The sequence below is a fragment of the Aspergillus luchuensis genome, chromosome 7 (genome assembly GCF_016861625.1).
Source record: "Aspergillus luchuensis IFO 4308 DNA, chromosome 7, nearly complete sequence".
In the NCBI taxonomy this organism is placed as follows: Eukaryota; Fungi; Ascomycota; class Eurotiomycetes; order Eurotiales; family Aspergillaceae; genus Aspergillus; species Aspergillus luchuensis.
The window spans coordinates 3,004,017-3,022,289 of record NC_054855.1 but is presented as its reverse complement, the minus strand read 5'-3'; the positions used below and the strand labels follow the sequence as shown (position 1 = coordinate 3,022,289).

At 49.8% G+C, this 18,273-nt stretch overlaps 6 protein-coding genes across 6 annotated transcripts; 4 read left to right on the top strand and 2 right to left on the bottom strand.

The window, feature by feature from the left end:
- Nucleotides 1-1,321: 1,321 nt before the first annotated feature.
- AKAW2_71014A (cytochrome P450) lies at nucleotides 1,322-3,101 on the top strand (the record flags this gene model as incomplete). Its single annotated transcript, XM_041683659.1, has 4 exons — nucleotides 1,322-1,396; nucleotides 1,464-1,614; nucleotides 1,684-2,016; nucleotides 2,083-3,101. 4 exons carry the CDS (start codon nucleotides 1,322-1,324, stop codon nucleotides 3,099-3,101), a joined length of 1,578 nt encoding a protein of 525 aa, XP_041547898.1.
- Nucleotides 3,102-4,665: 1,564 nt separating this feature from the next.
- Nucleotides 4,666-4,895, top strand: VMA3_2 (H(+)-transporting V0 sector ATPase subunit c; the record flags this gene model as incomplete). The annotated part of the gene is made up of 2 exons (XM_041683658.1): nucleotides 4,666-4,809; nucleotides 4,872-4,895. 2 exons carry the CDS (start codon nucleotides 4,666-4,668, stop codon nucleotides 4,893-4,895), a joined length of 168 nt encoding a protein of 55 aa, XP_041547897.1.
- Nucleotides 4,896-5,710: 815 nt separating this feature from the next.
- On the bottom strand, nucleotides 5,711-7,335 carry AKAW2_71012S (putative MFS transporter; the record flags this gene model as incomplete). The annotated part of the gene is made up of 3 exons (XM_041683657.1): nucleotides 5,711-6,969; nucleotides 7,019-7,081; nucleotides 7,131-7,335. 3 exons carry the CDS (start codon nucleotides 7,333-7,335, stop codon nucleotides 5,711-5,713), a joined length of 1,527 nt encoding a protein of 508 aa, XP_041547896.1.
- Nucleotides 7,336-9,464: 2,129 nt separating this feature from the next.
- On the top strand, nucleotides 9,465-11,185 carry AKAW2_71011A (MFS transporter; the record flags this gene model as incomplete). The annotated part of the gene is made up of 3 exons (XM_041683656.1): nucleotides 9,465-9,537; nucleotides 9,618-10,540; nucleotides 10,592-11,185. The coding sequence occupies 3 exons, from the start codon at nucleotides 9,465-9,467 to the stop codon at nucleotides 11,183-11,185; spliced, it is 1,590 nt and encodes a 529-aa protein (XP_041547895.1).
- Nucleotides 11,186-11,787: 602 nt separating this feature from the next.
- Nucleotides 11,788-12,321, bottom strand: AKAW2_71010S (putative DRAP deaminase; the record flags this gene model as incomplete). The annotated part of the gene is made up of 1 exon (XM_041683654.1): nucleotides 11,788-12,321. One exon carries the CDS (start codon nucleotides 12,319-12,321, stop codon nucleotides 11,788-11,790), a length of 534 nt encoding a protein of 177 aa, XP_041547894.1.
- A 583-nt stretch (nucleotides 12,322-12,904) lies between these two features.
- AKAW2_71009A (NACHT and WD domain protein) lies at nucleotides 12,905-17,755 on the top strand (the record flags this gene model as incomplete). Its single annotated transcript, XM_041683653.1, has 3 exons — nucleotides 12,905-12,907; nucleotides 12,975-13,893; nucleotides 13,956-17,755. 3 exons carry the CDS (start codon nucleotides 12,905-12,907, stop codon nucleotides 17,753-17,755), a joined length of 4,722 nt encoding a protein of 1,573 aa, XP_041547893.1.
- Nucleotides 17,756-18,273: the final 518 nt, after the last annotated feature.

Here is an 18,273-nt window from a genome sequence, read left to right as displayed (position 1 = left end):
GAACATAAGGGGCGCCAATGGCGGTCATGCAGGATGATTCTTTGCGTCTTTTCGAAAGCTAAGGTCACCCATACAGGGTGGTAGATGTGATGGAGATCGGATGCGACGACTGTCGATCCAACTCGCCTTCCTTTTAGAGACATGGCTTGCAAATGGATGGCTGAAACCGTTCTGTTGACCATGCTCAGGAGTATCATCGTGATTATTACTATTTATTACTATATCACCATCACCTCCGAAATAGGCAATAATCAGCCAGATATTTCACTGTCCGTGTGCCTGACCGAAGACATGACGTGCAGTGCATATTCGTTGGCTTAGATCAGTGACGAACACCCGATATCGAAGAGCGAAACCACATCCTCAAACAAGTGGCACACCGAACCAAAACGCGCTAATGCAACTCCACTACCATGTGGTGATCCTGTTCCTGCTAAAGGAACATAGGAAATATGTGTTTTTGAATTAATATACCGGATGTCCTCAGGAGCTAGCAAAGCACCATACCACCAGGGATGTAGCCTGGGAATGACCACAGTGAGGCTTGGCATTTGTAGGTGTGCGCTATCTCGATCATAAAGATGGGAAAATTACTTCTTTCCTATGTTATCACCACTTTCTGCCGGATTGCAATGATCCCGTGCATTCCCATTACATGCCCTGTTCTGGTGTCAGTGCTGTCAGCAGCTATGATGCAGCTTAGATCGCCCCTCCTTTCGCCACGTTTTTGTGGATCAGTGGGGGATCCTGATGGCTTATGGGGCTAGGAACTCAAATCCATCATGAGTTCCTGCGTCGGGTCGTAGGCAAGTAAACTAATTCTAGATGTCTTGGGCTTCCTATAGTAAGCATAGTAAGCAGTCAGAGTCCACTGTGGCGCTGCCAGCATGTGCACAGGTGGGGAAGGAAGCCAACCATTATCTAGCTGGCTGTTATATTTTATTCGCGGGTCCAGTAGGGCTGTGTTTGGTAAATAACAATGATATCATTTGAGGTAATACTGCATGCTTCTCGAACAGGTCATTGAATCTGCTACAAGGCTATACTACACCAACTGCTTGGTTCCGAGCCCAAACTGGACAACCTTACCACCATGGCTCAGCTACCAATGTCTCAGACAAGATGAAACTGCGCATTGCAAATTTAGATTGTCTGACCTCGTGTTCGATCAGCGGTTCAATCCTACAGCTGTTCCTGCTGCCCATGGCGTCGTCAATCGCCAGCATAAGTTGAGAGGGGGGAACCGGTGTAGTTTCTTCTTCCATCAAAGTCCTTCTAAATCTTTAGATCTATCATTGAAAAGTAAGGGTGCGTGGACAGTATGATCGACTCACAAATTATATCAAATTTCGCCCTCAAGGGACTCCTACTGGGTCTCATAGCTTTGAGCTGCAGCGTGTGTCTCCCCGTCTCCCCACAGCCTTATGGATATGAACAGCATTGCTAACATTCGGAATTAACAGGCAGCGGGACTTTGCATTTCTCGACTTTTCTTTCACCCCTTAGCCAAGTATCCCGGTCCCTGGTTGGCAAAGATTACCACTTTGTATGCCGGTTATCATGCATGGCGCGGGGACCTGCATCTTGACATGTGGAGATGCCATGAGAAGTACGGTGAGTATCTCCGACTATCTATGGCATTCGAATTTTGAAGTACTAACGTCAGGTTCTCTCTGCTCTTAGGTGACTTTGTCCGATATGGACCTAATAGCCTCCTTGTCAACACTGCCAACGGGCTTCACGACATATACAGCCACGGAAAGAACTTCAAAAAGGCTCAGCGCTATGCTGCCATGGTGCATCGGGCCCCAAACACATTGACCGTGATTGACAAGAAGAAGCATGGCAAGAAGCGAAGAGTCATCAGCCAGGGCTTTTCAGACTCTGCACTCAAAAACCACGAGGTTGTCATCTTGGAACAAATAAAGCACCTTTGCAACCAGCTGAAGGCAGGAGACGGAGGTAAGCCGGTGCCAGCAGAGACCTGGTCTACGCCCAAGAATATGGGCCGAATGAGTATGTGCTTCCCACTGAGATACCCCGGATATCCAATGAAACTAACACAGAGCCATGTTTTTCCAGCCGACTACCTCGCCTTCGACGTCATGAGCAACATTATCTTCGATTGCCCCTGGTCAACCCTGCGTGACCCCACATTCCGCTTCGTACCGGAGGTGATCGAGAAGTCCAATGTTCGAGTCGGAACCCTAGCTCAAGCGCCCGAGCTCAGCATTTTCCGTCTCGACAAATACCTCTTCCCCGAAGCCATCAAGGCCAGGAACATGTTCATCAGCTTCGTCGAGGTGATGCTCACCCAAGGCATCGAAGCAGCCTCCAAGACAGGCAAGGGTGTCTTCGCACTCCTAGCAAAAGCCAAAGACCCGGAGACCGGTCTTCCCCTACGCAACCGAGAACTAGGCGGCGAGAGCGCGACGCTGATTGTCGCGGGAACCGATACCTCCTCGACCGCGATGGCGGCCTGCTTCTTCTACCTATCGCACAACAAGGCAGCCTACGAGCGCGCAGCGAATGAAGTTCGCACTATCTTCACGTCCCCCGACGAGATCCGCATGGGTCAGCAAATGAATCAATGCGTGTTTCTGCGTGCCTGCATTGACGAGAGCATGCGCATGTCACCATCAGCGGCTGGATCGCTGTGGCGCGAGGCCGAGGAAGCAGGAGCTACGGTGGACGGACAGTATATCCCTCCTGGTGTGGATGTGGGAACTTGCATCTACAGCATCCATCATAATCCGGCTTATTATCCTGAGCCGTTCTGCTTCCAGCCCGAGCGGTGGATCGCGGATGAGTGTCGTTCGGTACAAGGGGATGTTGGACGCGCACGATCAGCGTTCAATCCTTTCTCCATCGGGCCCCGAAGTTGCATTGGGAAAAGCCTCGCTTATGTGGAACTTCATCTTGTGTTGGCGAGGGTGCTTTGGGAGTTTGATATCCGGCTTCCAGGAGGGGATCTGGGAAAGATTGGTGAGGGGAAGGTGGGCGCGGAGTTTGGCCGGCATCGTACTGATGAGTATCAGCTCTATGACCATTTGACTGCTGCGAAGAAGGGGCCGTATTTGGAGTTTTGTCCACGAAGTTAAGGGTGAATGTGCATTGGTTCACCGGATATTGGGTATTATATTTCTGGTTGGGGGTTTGGCGTTCTTGGTACATTCATTATTTTTTATCATTAGAGAAGTCGTTTCATTGATTGTATCTACTTCTTTTCTTGTGCATTATGCGAACAGACCATTCATGATATACCAGGCAGTGTGTGAAGTATGAGAGAGACGTGTTCAAGAGCCATTATCGCCGGACTCCGTGTTGTCTACAGAAGTTGAATGACAGGGCGCTAGGAGAGTACGTTATGATCGCAAGAGCATAAGCCTTGTTGGGGGAGTAATTGATTTTGCTTAGCCCATTCGGAATATTAAGCAGAGAGACAATACAATTGACGAGAACACCATTCCCTAAGGGCATTCGCAAACCCAACCATGAAGCAAGCTTATGTTAGCATGTGGCTGGTGGACGGTACCCCCGCTATAGCACCTACCTTATATCACATTATCAACACGATGCAATGCTCCCTGTAGGAGACGGGAACATGGAGTGATAGAACAGCAGGATTATACACGAGTGAATATAAAATGGCCAGGCCACAATTACTAGGCTAGGCAACAACAAATATACCCTGACAGACCAGCCCAGTCCCAGCCCCATCCAGGGTACTCCAGCAGTATAGCCAGTGTGTCACTGCCAGTAGTCGCTAGGCATCTCGATATAGGCCTGTGCACGCGGGGTCTGTCCTCATCGAACAACGCCTGGAAAGTCTGTCTCGTTCGGAGGCTAAAGTACGAAAGTATTAGCTTTTCTGAGCGGTCACTGGTCAACCCAAGTGAGACATCCCCCACCTCGATCAGGATTATGGTTGCCTGCGCCCTCATACCAGTTGTATACAGCCCTTTGGGGTAGGACTGGGATAGGAAGGAAAAGTGATTACTTCACCTATCAGAGTTGCTTATATAGGTGACTTAAGCTCCTTCCGGGAGCCCCAAGCGCCCAACGAACCATGCATATAGGGAATAGAAGACTAGCTCCATTGGCCGAGGGACTGGCCTTTGATGTCAACGGTGTTTTGGCCCAATGGTTGCGGGAAAAGGGTCCTATGACATAAATTCGTCTTGGCTTGAAGTTGAAGGGTATAAAGCTGCCTAGCCTCCACTGGTTGATGAATTCTGTAGCCTCAGACTATTCCTACATCCTATACCACCCTGGCGCCCAGGACAATTACAGTAAAAGAAAAAGCGATGCTATCGGAATTCTGGTTAGGTTCCCCAAATATGTCTGGTGTGTCAGTTGCGTAAGAGAGTAACTAACAGAGCCTTTTCAGTCCCAGCTATGGAGTGGGTCTTCCCAATCATAACTTGAAGCAAGCACAGTCTGATTCTAACCCCCAAAGCCTCTCTTTGGAGTCCTCGGCTGTACAAGCGCCATTGTATTCACGAGCATCGGGGCAGCCTACGGAACCGCAAAGGCCGGGGTGGGTGTTTGTTCATCGGGTGTCTTGCGTCCGGACTTGATCGTCAAAAGTATTAGTCCACATCTATACTACCCTGCCTGTAGTGTTCCATGAACTGATCGGTCAAAGATATCGTACCCATCGTTATGGCCGGCATCCTAGGCATATACGGCCTCGTTGTTTCGGTGCTGATTGCCAACAACCTCGCGCAGGAGATGGCTCTGTACACTAGTCTGCTTCAGCTGGGCGCCGGACTGGCGGTTGGGCTTTGCGGACTGGCTGCTGGGCAAGTATGCTTTATATGAGAACTTCTATGGATATCCGTCGTTGGATATGGGCTGATTAATTGCAGGTTTGCAATTGGGATTGTCGGTGATGCGGGGGTGCGAGGGACCGCGCAGCAGTCGCGACTTTACGTGGGCATGATCCTTATTCTGATTTTTGCTGAGGTCTTGGGTATGTTGCTCAGACATGTGTTTCTCTGAAGAACGGATGGCAGCTAATGCAGCTTGGATGGTATCGTAGGATTGTACGGCTTGATTGTCGCGCTGTTGATGAACTCCAGGGCAGGGGTTGTCGACTTTAAGTGCAGTAGCTGATTCTATAAGATTCAGTGTGGCGCGCTGGAACTGTGGGTACAAGGTTGTGCGTGTATCCCAATACGCGCCCGCTCGACCCATGGAAAAGCTTGAATCCCTTATACTCTCAGTAGTAACTGAGTATACATGTGCACCTCATACGTTATCCATTATGAGGTTATACGTGCCTCCAGGATCTTTCACCAAGGTACCTTAATGCTATACAGTCGAGGAGTTTCTGTCCTGAGAGAAATCATAGAATTTGTATACTAGCGACTCTATTAGCCATGAGCCCATTAGCCATTATGGATTCCGCCGATTTGGTAGATACTTGGCTAGCTTGGTTGAGAGGACTAACCTGCAAGTTTATCCGCGATATGCCATTGACAATGATGAAAAGGTTAGCACTCTTCCCCAGAAAGTACATTTAGTCTCCGGGCATGAGGAAGGCACCTAGCACGGCACCACTCGGCCATCTTCTGGGATATGGTCGCATCTGGTCCACAAGAATGAGCGAGCACGAGCTCTACTACTAGCCTACAAGATTCCTTCTCATTCCTAATAGAAGTACCCATTTATTGTAATCATTCCTCGTAAATATCGTAAGAATATATTATAAGAACCATCGGAACCCGACAGCGCCCGGTCCGTCGCGCAACCTTTCAGTCGGGACATCCTGCGCCCGCATCCTGACACCCTCCTTACGATCCCTCCGGTGATTATCCACAAGCATATATACCCCCAACAGCGCCGCCAGAATAGCACCAGTTCCACCGAATGCGCCCACTGTGACGAGGGCAGGCAGATACTTGGGCTTATCTTTCTCCCGGAAGACATTACTCGACACCAAGCCCATCAGATTCGCCAACGGCACACCAATACTCGTCAACAGCACACGCTTGTTCTCATCTGCAATGTTGTTGTTATACCATGTGGAGAGCAGCACCGACGGCGCAGAGGTACCCCAGGTCATCATGAAGGTGGCAAAGTACGCTAGGTGGATCTGGCGATCGACGTCGTCGATAGCGGCGTAGATCATGAAGCCTGTGAAAGTGAGGAGGAAGCCTAAGACGATGAAAGGAGCGCGGAGGCGGACGGCATCTGATGCAAAGGCGAGGACGATAAGCATGGCGGCTCCGGTGACATTAGGGGCCACGGTGTAGAGGTTAGTTTTGACGGTGGAAAAGCCCAGGCGTTGAATGATCTGGGGCATGAAAAGGGAGACGCCCTGCAGGGGCACACCGAGACAGATTTCGATAGCGAGGAAGGCGTAGGTGGAGGGGTGTTTGAAAATGCCGAGAGCGGAGCGGAGGTGGAAGGGTTCATCGACGATGGCGGAACTGTCCACTTGGATGCGGTGATGGGCGAGAAGCCTCTCGTCTTCGCTGAGGAAGGAGGCTGTGGAGGCGGAGCGAGGAAGGTACCAGAAGGCGAAGCAGGAGAAGAGAACGGTGACGCCGCCTTCGAGAATGAAGAGGTAACGCCAGTCTGGGAGAGAGGAGTTTTTGATTTGAAAGACGCCGAAGGCGAGTAGGCCGGAGAAGGCGTTGGCGATGTTGCTGGCTGCGTAGAAAATAGCGAGGCGACGGGCGAGCTCGCCACGCCGGTAGAAGGTCGTGAGGTAGTAGATGACTAGCGGGAAGAAGGCCGCTTCAGACATGCCGAGGAACCAGCGCAGAGCGAACATGCCGCCGAAGTTCTTGGTCGCAGACGAAAGCAGCGTGAATGAGCCAAAAGAGAACATCAGGACGGGCAATACGCGTGCAGGACTCCAGCGCTTGCCAAGCATGGCAAATGGGGGCGCGAATACAACATATGGGACGTAGAAGATGGATAGGAGTAGGTTATATTGGCCGGGTTTGAAGTTAAGATCTGGTAATGTTAGCGACGGTGGATAAAGAAGGAGCGAGGGCTGGTTTACCATCGCTCATGCCGGCGGTTTCGGCATTACTGAGGTTGCCTTTATCCAGGGCATTGAAGAGGTCTAGAGTTATGAGCAGGTGAGAAAATAATATCTAGATGGATGTACGTACACATCAATGCGAGCACGGGAAGTATACGGAAATCGAAGCGGCGACAGAGAGCCCGTTCGGCCTTGTGGTCGATGACCTGGACGACATCTTCGACGACCCCGGGGACAGAGCCGTAGCGGTCGATGTGTGAAGCATCGTCGGTGATGGAGTCGCGTGTAACCGACTTTTGGACTTTCGGCGGCGGATCCGAGGCTTGGGCGATCATGGTTCCTCCCAACGGCGGAAGTATGTCAGAGCTGAGAGGATAGGGAAGGGGAGGTTGGAGGAAGGGTTGTTTTCAAGAGGTGACGATGCAAGGAGGGAAGGGAGAAAGACGGTCTGCTTTATGCATAAACAAGAACGGACAGGAACAGGCTTATCAGCCGGCCGTGAGGAGGATAACTGGAACCCCCCACGGCTTCTCCGCAGATCTGGCGATGCGACGACGACGGATGCGGCAAGGTTGCATCGCGGTGGCCCTTATCAGCCGGAGAGATAGCGTTGGGCGATATCGGCTGCGATGTTAGTTATCAGCACCCCTGTCAGTGCTCGAGATAACTCAGATTAAGGGTCTTGGCTGCGTGTCACCGCTCGCCCTGCAAGATACACCTATGTAAGCAGTCTGATTAATGATTATAACCATCAACTTGCAGGGTCATGAAGGGGGTTTTGAGGATGAGAGACAAATTGAGTTTGCTTCTTCACTGGGGTTACATTGACCCTCATGTGAACTTCCCCGCATTCAAGCTTCGCCATGACGCGGATCGACTCTATCGTCCCTTGGATACGAGATGCAGCCCTTCAACATTTGCCGAGGTGCAGCCACTTCCCGAGACGCACGGTGACTCTTCCTGGTGTCAGTGCGCTAGCCTGGTGCTGAAGTCAATAACACGGAACATTTCCACGTTGTCTGTTGACACCCGACGACTAATCATCGTCCTAATTCTACTCTGTACTATTTTCTTATGAGCTAGTCCTTCCCGGACAATTGTACAGTCAAAAGGTAGACATGGTGGGGATGTCCCTTGGTGTATTGCGATGACCACATTTGGTCGCAGAAAGCCATTCATATGGCACGAAGAAGGGCCGTACAGTCAGTGTGCTGTCCTCCAGTATATCAAGTCAACATACCTTCCTCATGAACCGATATCCGGAAGGCAGTCATACTGCGGTTAAGGCATCAGATAATACGGACAACATGGTAGCTCAAGGAAGCCCCACCTCTTGCTAGGCAATTTGAAACAAATCTTAACATCTGTCCGTGTCCAGAGGTTTGATCAAATCGTGACCATAATCAGAAACTTTTTTCCTCGGTCGCTTCAATCTCCAGTCGCGACCAAGCAAGGAGGCAGAAACTGGCGATGCGTGGCTACCCTTCTAGCTCTGACATTTCCAGGGAGCAGATGATCCAAGTTTGGTGAAGTGCAGAATTGTGCCTCCTTCATCTGCAGATCGTCAATAATGGGATTGACATCAATGAAGCTCTCTCCGACCAGTCGTCCAAGGTGAATACACGGACTGGCCTGTCAATAACATATACCCGGTCTTGCGATCGTGGGCGTTGCTTCGTTTGCGCATCCCTTGCTTGCTGAATTCTGCATTATTTTGATTTGGACTAGACGCGAGGCACATAGCGAGGATGTCTTCCTGAAACCGATTGCAAAGAACAGAGCTTTCGTCCTGATATACGATCATCAGTCGCTCTATCTCAATATCGGCGTTATGGATAATATATATGCGACGGGATGAGCGGTTGCTGTGCTGATCTTTATTTCTGCAGGTCATGTAGTAAGAATCCCATAGAAGGTCACAGACAGTCATCGGACAACAATGACAGACAATGGTCAGCGCTTTGTTGCGCATTGATTGTGGCAAGGCGCACGGCCAACACTGTTCTTGCTGGCCAATAATATCACAAATGATGAATAGTGGTGTTTCGATTACCGAGGTCCAAGTTGCTAAGTAGTTTTACACATTGAGACTATAATCGGAGATCTAATTTGCAATTGCTTGGGCTGATAAGGGGCCTCGAACTGGTAGAGTTGCGGTGACTTGGAATATGGCAGAGGCGACATGTTTGTGGTGGTTTATGTAAGGCGTTCGGGGAACGGAGCAACGGAGACTTACCCGGAGACTTTTGCCCTGGTACTATAGACCGTGTTATTACTCCGGATTGGGACTGACAAATCGACCTTTGGACAGCATCAAGGGAGACTGCATTGTGTGTTGAGATAGATCAGCTTAGCAGCGTCCTCTTTTAGGTCACTCTCTTCGCATTTCCAAAATGTACTCCTTCGTATCTCCTCAACCTCTTCCTCCATCGCTACCGTCGAATAACACTTAAATCGAGTCGCAATGACTACCTCATCTCCAGGAGCGCAGGAAATTGCGTCGCATGAACTCGAAATGCCATCGAGACATGATAATGGTAAATATCCCTCGAAGATGTCTCACAATAGGTGGAGGCCTTATCAATGCATTGACGAACTTGTAATGACTCAGGTGCAGTTTCTGAACAGACTGGGCAAGATGAGTATGTCTACATCGCGGATAGATACAACTTGATTCGGCGGATCATTTTCATCATGACGGTGTGTTCATCCATGTTCACCAATCAGTTGGGCCTATGCAACAGCCTCACGACTCTCGAAATAATCGGCGATTCCTTTGGTGTCACTGCTCCTGGTCAACTCTCGTGGACAGTATCTGGCTATGGCTTGACTTTAGGCACATTCGTGTTGATCGGGGGACGTTTGGGCGACGAGTTTGGCAACAAGGCAATTTTCATCATCGGCATGGGCTGGCTTGCCTTGACCAGCATGATGGCAGGAGTCTCTGTCTATTCCAGCTGGCCCGTCTTCGTCCTTGCTCGTGTCCTGCAGGGCCTCGGTCCCGCCTTAACTGTGCCTAATGCACTCGCTATCTTTGGCAAATGCTTCTCGCAGGGCCCTCGGAACATGGGATTTGCATGGTTTGCTGCATCAGCTCCAGTCGGTGCGATGGCAGGTCTCCTCTTTGGGGCCCTCTTCGCCATGGCGTGGTGGCCATGGATCTACTGGAGTCAGGCTTTGGGGGTTGCCTTTCTCTTCGTGCTCGCCATATTTGCAATTCCAAACATGCCTGTTGAAGGTGAAAAAAACCAGCGACGAACAATACGAGAAACTTTAGACCGCCTTGATCTCCCGGGAGGTGCTACCGGTGTGACAGCCCTGGTTCTGTTCAACTTCGCCTGGAACCAAAGCCTGGTCACTACGTGGGATGAACCCTATGTGTATGTGTGTCTCATCCTCAGCTTCCTGTTCTTGGCGGCGTTTCTTTTCATCGAAATTCGCCTAGCTCGCCATCCAATCCTACCTGTCGCCGTCCTCACCTCCGACATCGCTTTCGTCTTCGGTTGTACAGCAGCCGGCTGGTCCACATTTGGCATCTGGGTGAGTACATCTCTTCGGTCCCATATTATGTTAAACTAACGATGTGTCCAGCTCTTCTACGTCATCCGAATATGCCTTAACATCGGCGGTCAAACCCCCATCCAACTAGCTGCATGGCTCTCTCCCATCCTCGTCACCGGCATATCAACAGCATTGATAGTAGGTAAAATAATCACCAAGGTTCCCGCCCCATTCATTATGTTGTTTGCAATGCTGTGTTACTTCCTCACTTCTCTTCTCATGGCCTTGCGACCCGTACACTCGACGTACTGGACCTACTTTTTCTTCGCCACCATCATTGCCACCTTTGCTATGGATTCATCGTTACCTGCTGCCACAATCATCTTCTCGAACGCGGTGCCTCGACAGTATCAGGGGATGGGATCTAGTGTGATCATGACCATTGTTGTGTATAGTATCTCGCTCGGCCTGGGTTTCGCTGGTACTATTGAACTTCAGATCAACAATGGCGGACACACGAAGGCAGAGTTGCTGCATGGTTACCGGGGTACGCTCTGGTTTTCGGTCGGGTTGACGGCATTCGGCACTATTCTTGCACTTATCTTTCTACTCAAAGATCTGAGAAGACGAAAGTTGGCCAGGAATCAAGAGGGAGAGGAAAAGAATGATTCATCGGAAATTTGAACGCTCGAAGACCTGATCCAAGACTACAGGTGGAGTATTGACTAGAAGGGATTCGAAGACTCCGACCTGGCCAAGCATGATTGTTGAGAAGTGATCGTAAATGGGAGGGCACAAAAACAACGTTTTAGACTGGCAGAACTTGTGTAGAAGCATGAAACCCTCCGCCCTCCGCCCCCGGTCGCCATGATTCCGGGACCTGGTCGGGGCTGTTGTTGATCATTGGAAAAACTACTAGATCACATTACTACTTTTACACAAAACATTTAATTTCGTCTACTCTAACTTTGGAAGATCACTGGTGAATGAAAGAATTCTTGGTCCAAAAATAAATTTGCGGATTACTTGGCTACAACATCAGCAAATTCATACTTCATTGTTCATGGACATGACCTGGTCTTCAAATATGATATTTAAGTGTACTATTTTCTGGCAACTTACTTTTTCGGAAATGTTTTGTGTGTCTGACGGGGTTGTATTTCTCTCTCCAGCTGCTGTCAGTATAGTAGGAAATGGGAATGATTTCTTTGCGCATTAAGATGAGAGGTTTCTGGAAACCTATAAATTCCGAGTAAGAGTACTGTATCTTTCATACCCTGAAGGTATTAGTGCCCGGCTGTCGCGACCTCGGTAATACGATCTTCCATGCCCTCCACCAGCTGGACCAAGACGCCCGCCTCCTCTAGTCGCTTCCTTCCCGTGTTTTCCCCGATGAATTTCTCCGGCTCCTTGATTCCAACGTAGACAACCTTGATTGCGTCGCCTAATTGGAGTATCCGCTCCACGCAGGTTCGATTGCCGCTCAGCCTTCGGTTGCAGGGCTCCATGGTCGTGTACAGGACAGTGTTTGGGGGCAACACCTTCCCAATTTGGTCCTCCGGAATATCATGCTGGTCGGCCACTTTGATGAAACAGCAGTGTTCCGCGTGGGTATTGCCTGGATCTCCCGGACGATTTCCTGGTAGTTCCATTGAATATCCGGTTGAGAGGATCTCATTTTTGTCGGCATCGACCAGAACTGCTCCGACGCAGAACTTCGTCGGGGCTGGAGGTGAGAGACGCGCTTGATCGAGAGCATAATCCATGTAGGCTTTATGGTCGCCAGCTGGGATGTTTGGGTGGCTTGGTCTAGCCTCCATTTCTCAAAGGGCTTCAGTAGAGGAGTTGAAATGGAAGGCACGGCTGAGTGCAGTAAACGTGCTGCACTTTGATAGAATATAGACGAGCTTGTTAGCGGGGACGTTTGTGCATAGATGAAAAGAACCGGAGAGGTATACCAGAGGAAAAGAAAGAACGGACAACAAGAAAAGCCGCATGGCTTGGTTGTTCCAGCGGCCACTGGGAGAGGGAGGGGGAATGGCAGCTTAGGGTACTTAGGGGCGCTAAGCCATCCACTCAACGTTCTTAACAACCCCCACTTGTATGCGAGTTCATCCCGCTCGGCCGCCTGCGGGCGTACTATCTATGTGAGGGGATACTACCAAGTACCCAGGTCCCTCCTCGCCCTCAGACCTGAGAAATAGTTCTTCTCATTGTTAGCTGATTGACCCACATACTCTGATGCCACGGGCTTTCCAAGTGCCCATTGCTTATTGGGGAGCGGCATCCTCGCTGACGCGTTAACGTCAAGACGCCCAGGTCATTCTTTCCCTTCACGAATTGGAATTTCATTCCTGCCTCCGATACATCCCCTGGCCTACAGAACCATGATGTCTGAGCAGTATGGTGGGTTGTCTACTCTCAGAGCACTGGTTGTTTTCTTTCATCATACTAACCCGTCTACGTCTTATAGTCCATTCGCATTTCTCGGAATAGGGAGGACGAAGTCTCCTCGGATTCTCAATCAAGCAAATATGCATCGCGCAGCAGTTGGTCTGGAAACTTCTCTTCGACCGCCGAAGTCAACGTCGACAACCCAAGAGGCCCCCTTGGCCTCAATCTTCTTCACTCGCCACCGGAGCCTCAGATCGAATCTATCTTCGTACATGGCCTTGGTGGCGGGTCCCGGAAAACATGGAGCAAAACAACCTCCGGCTACCACTACTGGCCACAGGAGTGGCTTCCCAAGGATCCCGCCTTCAGCCATGTCCGAGTACATAGTTTCGGATACAACTCAGATTGGTCCAAGGGGAAGGACAATTGTCTGGACATATACCATTTCGCAAAGTCACTCTTGGGCGAACTGAGCACCTCCCCGCATCTCAGCCATACAGACACACCGATAGTGTTCTTGGGACATAGCATGGGTGGCTTGGTCATTAAGAAAGCTTATCTACTAGCGAGCCAAGATGCCTTCTTTGAAGGGCTTGTGAAACGCTTTCATGCAATCTATTTCTTCGCCACACCACATAGAGGGTCTGACTCGGCCAAGCTACTTGAGAATATCTTACAAATAACGTATTCATCACGTGCATACGTCTCTGATCTCAAGCGCGGTTCTAGTACGCTACAATCAATCAATGAGGAGTTTCGAAAACATTCCGGCAAGATGGAACTGTGGTCGTTTTATGAGACACAAAAACTCACCATTGGACTATTCAGCATACTTATTGTGGATCCAAACTCGGCTACGCTCGGATATCGTGAGGAGCAACAGATCCCATTAGGAGCCGATCATCGCTCAATTTGCAAGTTTGATGCGCTCACGGATCCTAACTATGTCACCGTTCGGAATGCTTTAGCCTTGACCGTGAGCCGAATATTGCAGTCAGGTGAGTCTCGCCATAGTTAATACGCAGGTGACACATAAAAGCAAGTTTCTGACTTTTCGAAGTGGTCACGTCAAAGGCCCGGCAGGCAAGAAGTCAATTACGGCAGCTGGAGGCATATCTAGGTGTCCATGACAATGTCGAAGATGACCTTATTCTTCTCGAAGACGCCCGTATGGATGGTACCTGTCAGTGGCTTGGATCAAAATCGAGTTTCCTTACATGGAAAAGCTTTGAAAGTAACGGCCCAAGCATCTTATGGGTCAATGGAAAACCAGCCACGGGGAAATCTGTCCTTGCCGGATATGTCGTCAACCAGCTACGCACGACCAAGGCTAGCTGCAGCTTCTATTTCTTTAAATATGGGGATAAGTCCAAATCCCGAGTTAGTGGTTGTCTGCGGTCGTTGGCTCTGCAGATGGCTCGTGCAAATGTCGCTGTCAGGGAAATCCTTCTCGAGATGCAAAGCCAAGGAACCAAGCTTGATAGCGATGACGAGCGGGTGTTGTGGAGAAAGCTATTCCAGCCCGGGATCCTTCGAGCTAATTCTAAGGGTCATTATTGGGTAATTGACGCACTTGATGAGTGTTCCTCTTTGTCTTTCTTCTTTGAGGCAATGCTCACCAAGATCGATGATTCGACTCCACTGCGGATACTAATAACTAGTAGGGAGACCCCGGAGATAGGACAATACTTTTCCTCGCTTGGGGCGCACAGGGTTGTGTCAGAGGAAGTCTCAACATCTGACACCCTCCCGGATATAAAGCTGCTTGTCGAAGCCAAAGCAGGGTCCTTGCTTGTTGGTGGAGACAAAGACCGGGAGGACCTAGTGACTAAGGTTCTGGACAAGTCTCAAGGATCATTTTTGTGGACTACCTTGGTGCTTAAAGAACTGTCAAAATCGTACAGTGAGCAGGAGATGAGCCGGGTTTTACAGGACGTGCCGCGGGATATGGAACGATTATATATGAGGTCGCTCGATTCAATGTCACAAGCTTCACGGGGAAAGGCTTTGAGCAAGGCCATCCTTACCTGGACTACGTGCGTGACTAGGCCGCTCAGAACTACCGAACTGCAATTAGCCTTGAAGCTGGATGTCAATGATCATTTCCCCAAGTTAGAAGAGAGTGTACTATCTCTCTGTGGCCAATTTGTCACCGTCGATAAGTTTGGAAAGGTACAGATGGCTCATGAAACAGCCAGAGAGTTTCTCCTAAATGAAGACCTGGAGTCCGAATATGCCATCAGGAAAGAAGAAGCCCATACTCGCATTGCTCGAACTTGCCTTGCATATCTCACTGGGGATGATCTGAGGCCCCCTCGGACTGGTCGACGAGGTGCTGCCGCCTCTTCTCCAATCAAGAGGTCGGAATTTTCTCTATACGCCTGCACTGAGTTCTCATATCACTTGTCAAAGTCAAGTCCACGTGCAACCGACGTCTTCCACCTACTTGTCAAGTTCTTGAAGGCGAATGTTTTGTCGTGGATAGAGATAATAGCGCAGACAGGGAACCTTAATTTCCTCATCCGCGCGGCAAAATATCTCCGAAGCTATCTCAAAATCTGTACAACTGAACTTTCGCCTATTGGTGGTGATATGCAGGTGATCAGAGGGTGGACAATGGATCTCATACGAGTTGCTGCCAAATTTGCTGACGCTCTTTTGATTTCACCTGCAGCCATTCACTCACTCGTTGTACCCTTCTGTCCCAAGGAATCGACGGTTTACAGGGCTGTCAATCCTGGTAAAAGACTTTCAGTGATGGGTCTCTCTAGTGTCCAGTGGGATGATCGATTAGCGTGTATTGAGTTCCGCCAGGCTCAAACAACTGCCATCTGCTACGGCGAGACTATGTTTGCAATTGGTTTGAGTTCCGGCAAAGTCACACTTTACCATGCTACCACATGCCAAGAAAATAAAACACTCGACCATGGTGAAGCAGTGAAGTACTTACAGATTTCAAGCAAACGAGGGTTGGTTGCTGCATGTGGCCTGAAGAGAATCAACGTATGGGAGATCCTTAGTGGCCGGCTCATTTCCACTAATACGGCCCCACAACGGCCTCTGACCATGATAATCGATGATGATCGACTTGTCGTTGCATCGGCTAAGAATTACTTGGCGTCGTGGGGACTCGACGGCGACGGATTCCAGCATCCCCATCGGCTATGGAACGATTCGGACAACATGGACGTTCAGACACATCGAGTCCCGTCTGCCGTATCGATATCTGTTGGTCACCAAATGATGGCGATTGCCTACAGCGGGCGACCCATCACTCTCTGGGACCTCCAGGAGGACGCTTACTATGGGAGCTGTGGAAAGAAACTCGCCAATGGTGAAACTAGCAAGCACATGGTCACTGCTCTAATTTTCAACCCCAACCCTTCAATCGAACGCCTTGTGGCTTCGTATCTCGACGGAGAGCTTGCCCTCGTGGATCCGTTTCAGGATGAGGTTCTGGCGACCATCCATGCGAATTGCCATACGCTAGCAGCTAGTCCCGATGGGCACCTTCTCGCCGGGGCTGTCGGATCTGGAACAATTCAAATATTCGAATTCGACACATTGACCCTGCTCTATCGAGTTGAATCAACCAAAATTTACATCAAACAATTGGCGTTCAGCCTTGATAGTCTGCGACTGGCAGACATTAGGGGCTCAGAATGTAACATTTGGGAGCCCGCTATCCTTTTGCGTGACTCTGGCGGGGATGACAGCAGCCAAAATACGTCCAATACTCTAGTGGAGACAGTCGCCATTGATACCAAGATCAAAATCAGTGCACTTACTATGGACCTCCAGGAAGATGCTGTATTTTGCAGTAAGAACGATGGGTCAGTATGCCTCTACAATATGAGAACAGGCAACGAGATACGCAAGCTCTATCACCATAACTCATGTGTTCACGCCCTCAACTGGCTACCAAAGACGAAGCTCCTTCTGAGTATTGACGTGTCGAACAGAATATCCGGGCGGAGAATCGCAAAATCAAGGATTGAGGGTTGGCTTCCAGGCGAAGTACTCTTTCAATCACGTCTTGACTGCGGACATGCGATTACCCAGGTACTGGCTAGTGATGTCGCAGGAAAGTTCATTTTGTCCACTCGGGAAACAGATCATTTATGGAGTATTAGCGGCCAGGAACTAGAAATGCGAAAATATTCGTCGAGACCCGGCATCCGCAAGTGGCTGCAACATCACGACTCGGAAGAACATGTGATATGCTTTGAAGGCGCGACCGCTCGTATCTATACTTGGAGTGACTGGGCGGAAGTAGCAATAGTCGACGTCCATATTGATTTGGATGGTCTACAGATCAAGAATGCCTTTCCTTGTACATCCGCAAGCAAACAACGCATTCTTCTCGAGTTATCGGAGTTAGATGGCCCAGCTAAGACATGCAGGCTCTACCTGCTCGATACGAAGGCGTTTGCTGTTTACAACGAAGGAGATAAGCCAGATAGTCCCAGCGAGATATGCGCAGGACAGGAAGATACGCTACTGCGGAACAAGCTAGTCCATACTGACCGAACATCGAGCCAATGCCTTATCAACAGATTAACCACCCTGAGCAGGTACATCACACATTGTATCGGTGTTACCGCATCCTCCAAAATTGTGTTTCTGGATACCCACTCCTGGGTCTGTACTGCTGACCTGGACAAACCGGATGACAGCAAAGAGCTATACTTTCGCCATTTCTTTGTGCCATATGATTGGTTTTCGGGGTCAAGGCACGTAATCTCGACCGTTGCTAGGCGAGATGTCTTAATGGCATGCAAGTCAGACCTTGCTGTTATCAAAGGAGGATTGGAATACACGCTACCGGTGAATCCTCCAAGACCTACAAATGAAGGTTGATATTGGTGCTTGAGGGCTGCCAGACCTACCTTGTGATGCACAGCATGGTACCTTCGTAGGATAAAGGGAAATGCCTCACAGTAGTATTACAAAAGTCAAATGCGCAGCCCTTCTTGGATGTAGCCAATCTATTGGGCACTTGCGCGATTGAAACAACTGTCCTGCAAAGACGTCCATAATCTAATAGGAAACAAGCCCATGCTCAAGTAAAGTGGAGAATTACGTGTCGCTCCGCCAATTATCAATATACGAGCAGAACATGCCATCGCAGGTACGATAATGGAAGTAACCTAGTAGAAACGCAAACTCGTACCCATCGCGGATAACATTCTAAGTTTTGCCTCCGACCTCCGACCTCCGACCTGCGGAGCTTTGCTTAAGCGGGCCAATAACGGACCGCAGATCGAGTAACCCTGCCTTATTTCCGCAGGGCAGGCGTTGTACCACGGTTTCAAATCAATCTATATGCGTCATCCTGTCCGAGGGAATCGGGTAATGATCCTCACACTGATGGGAGA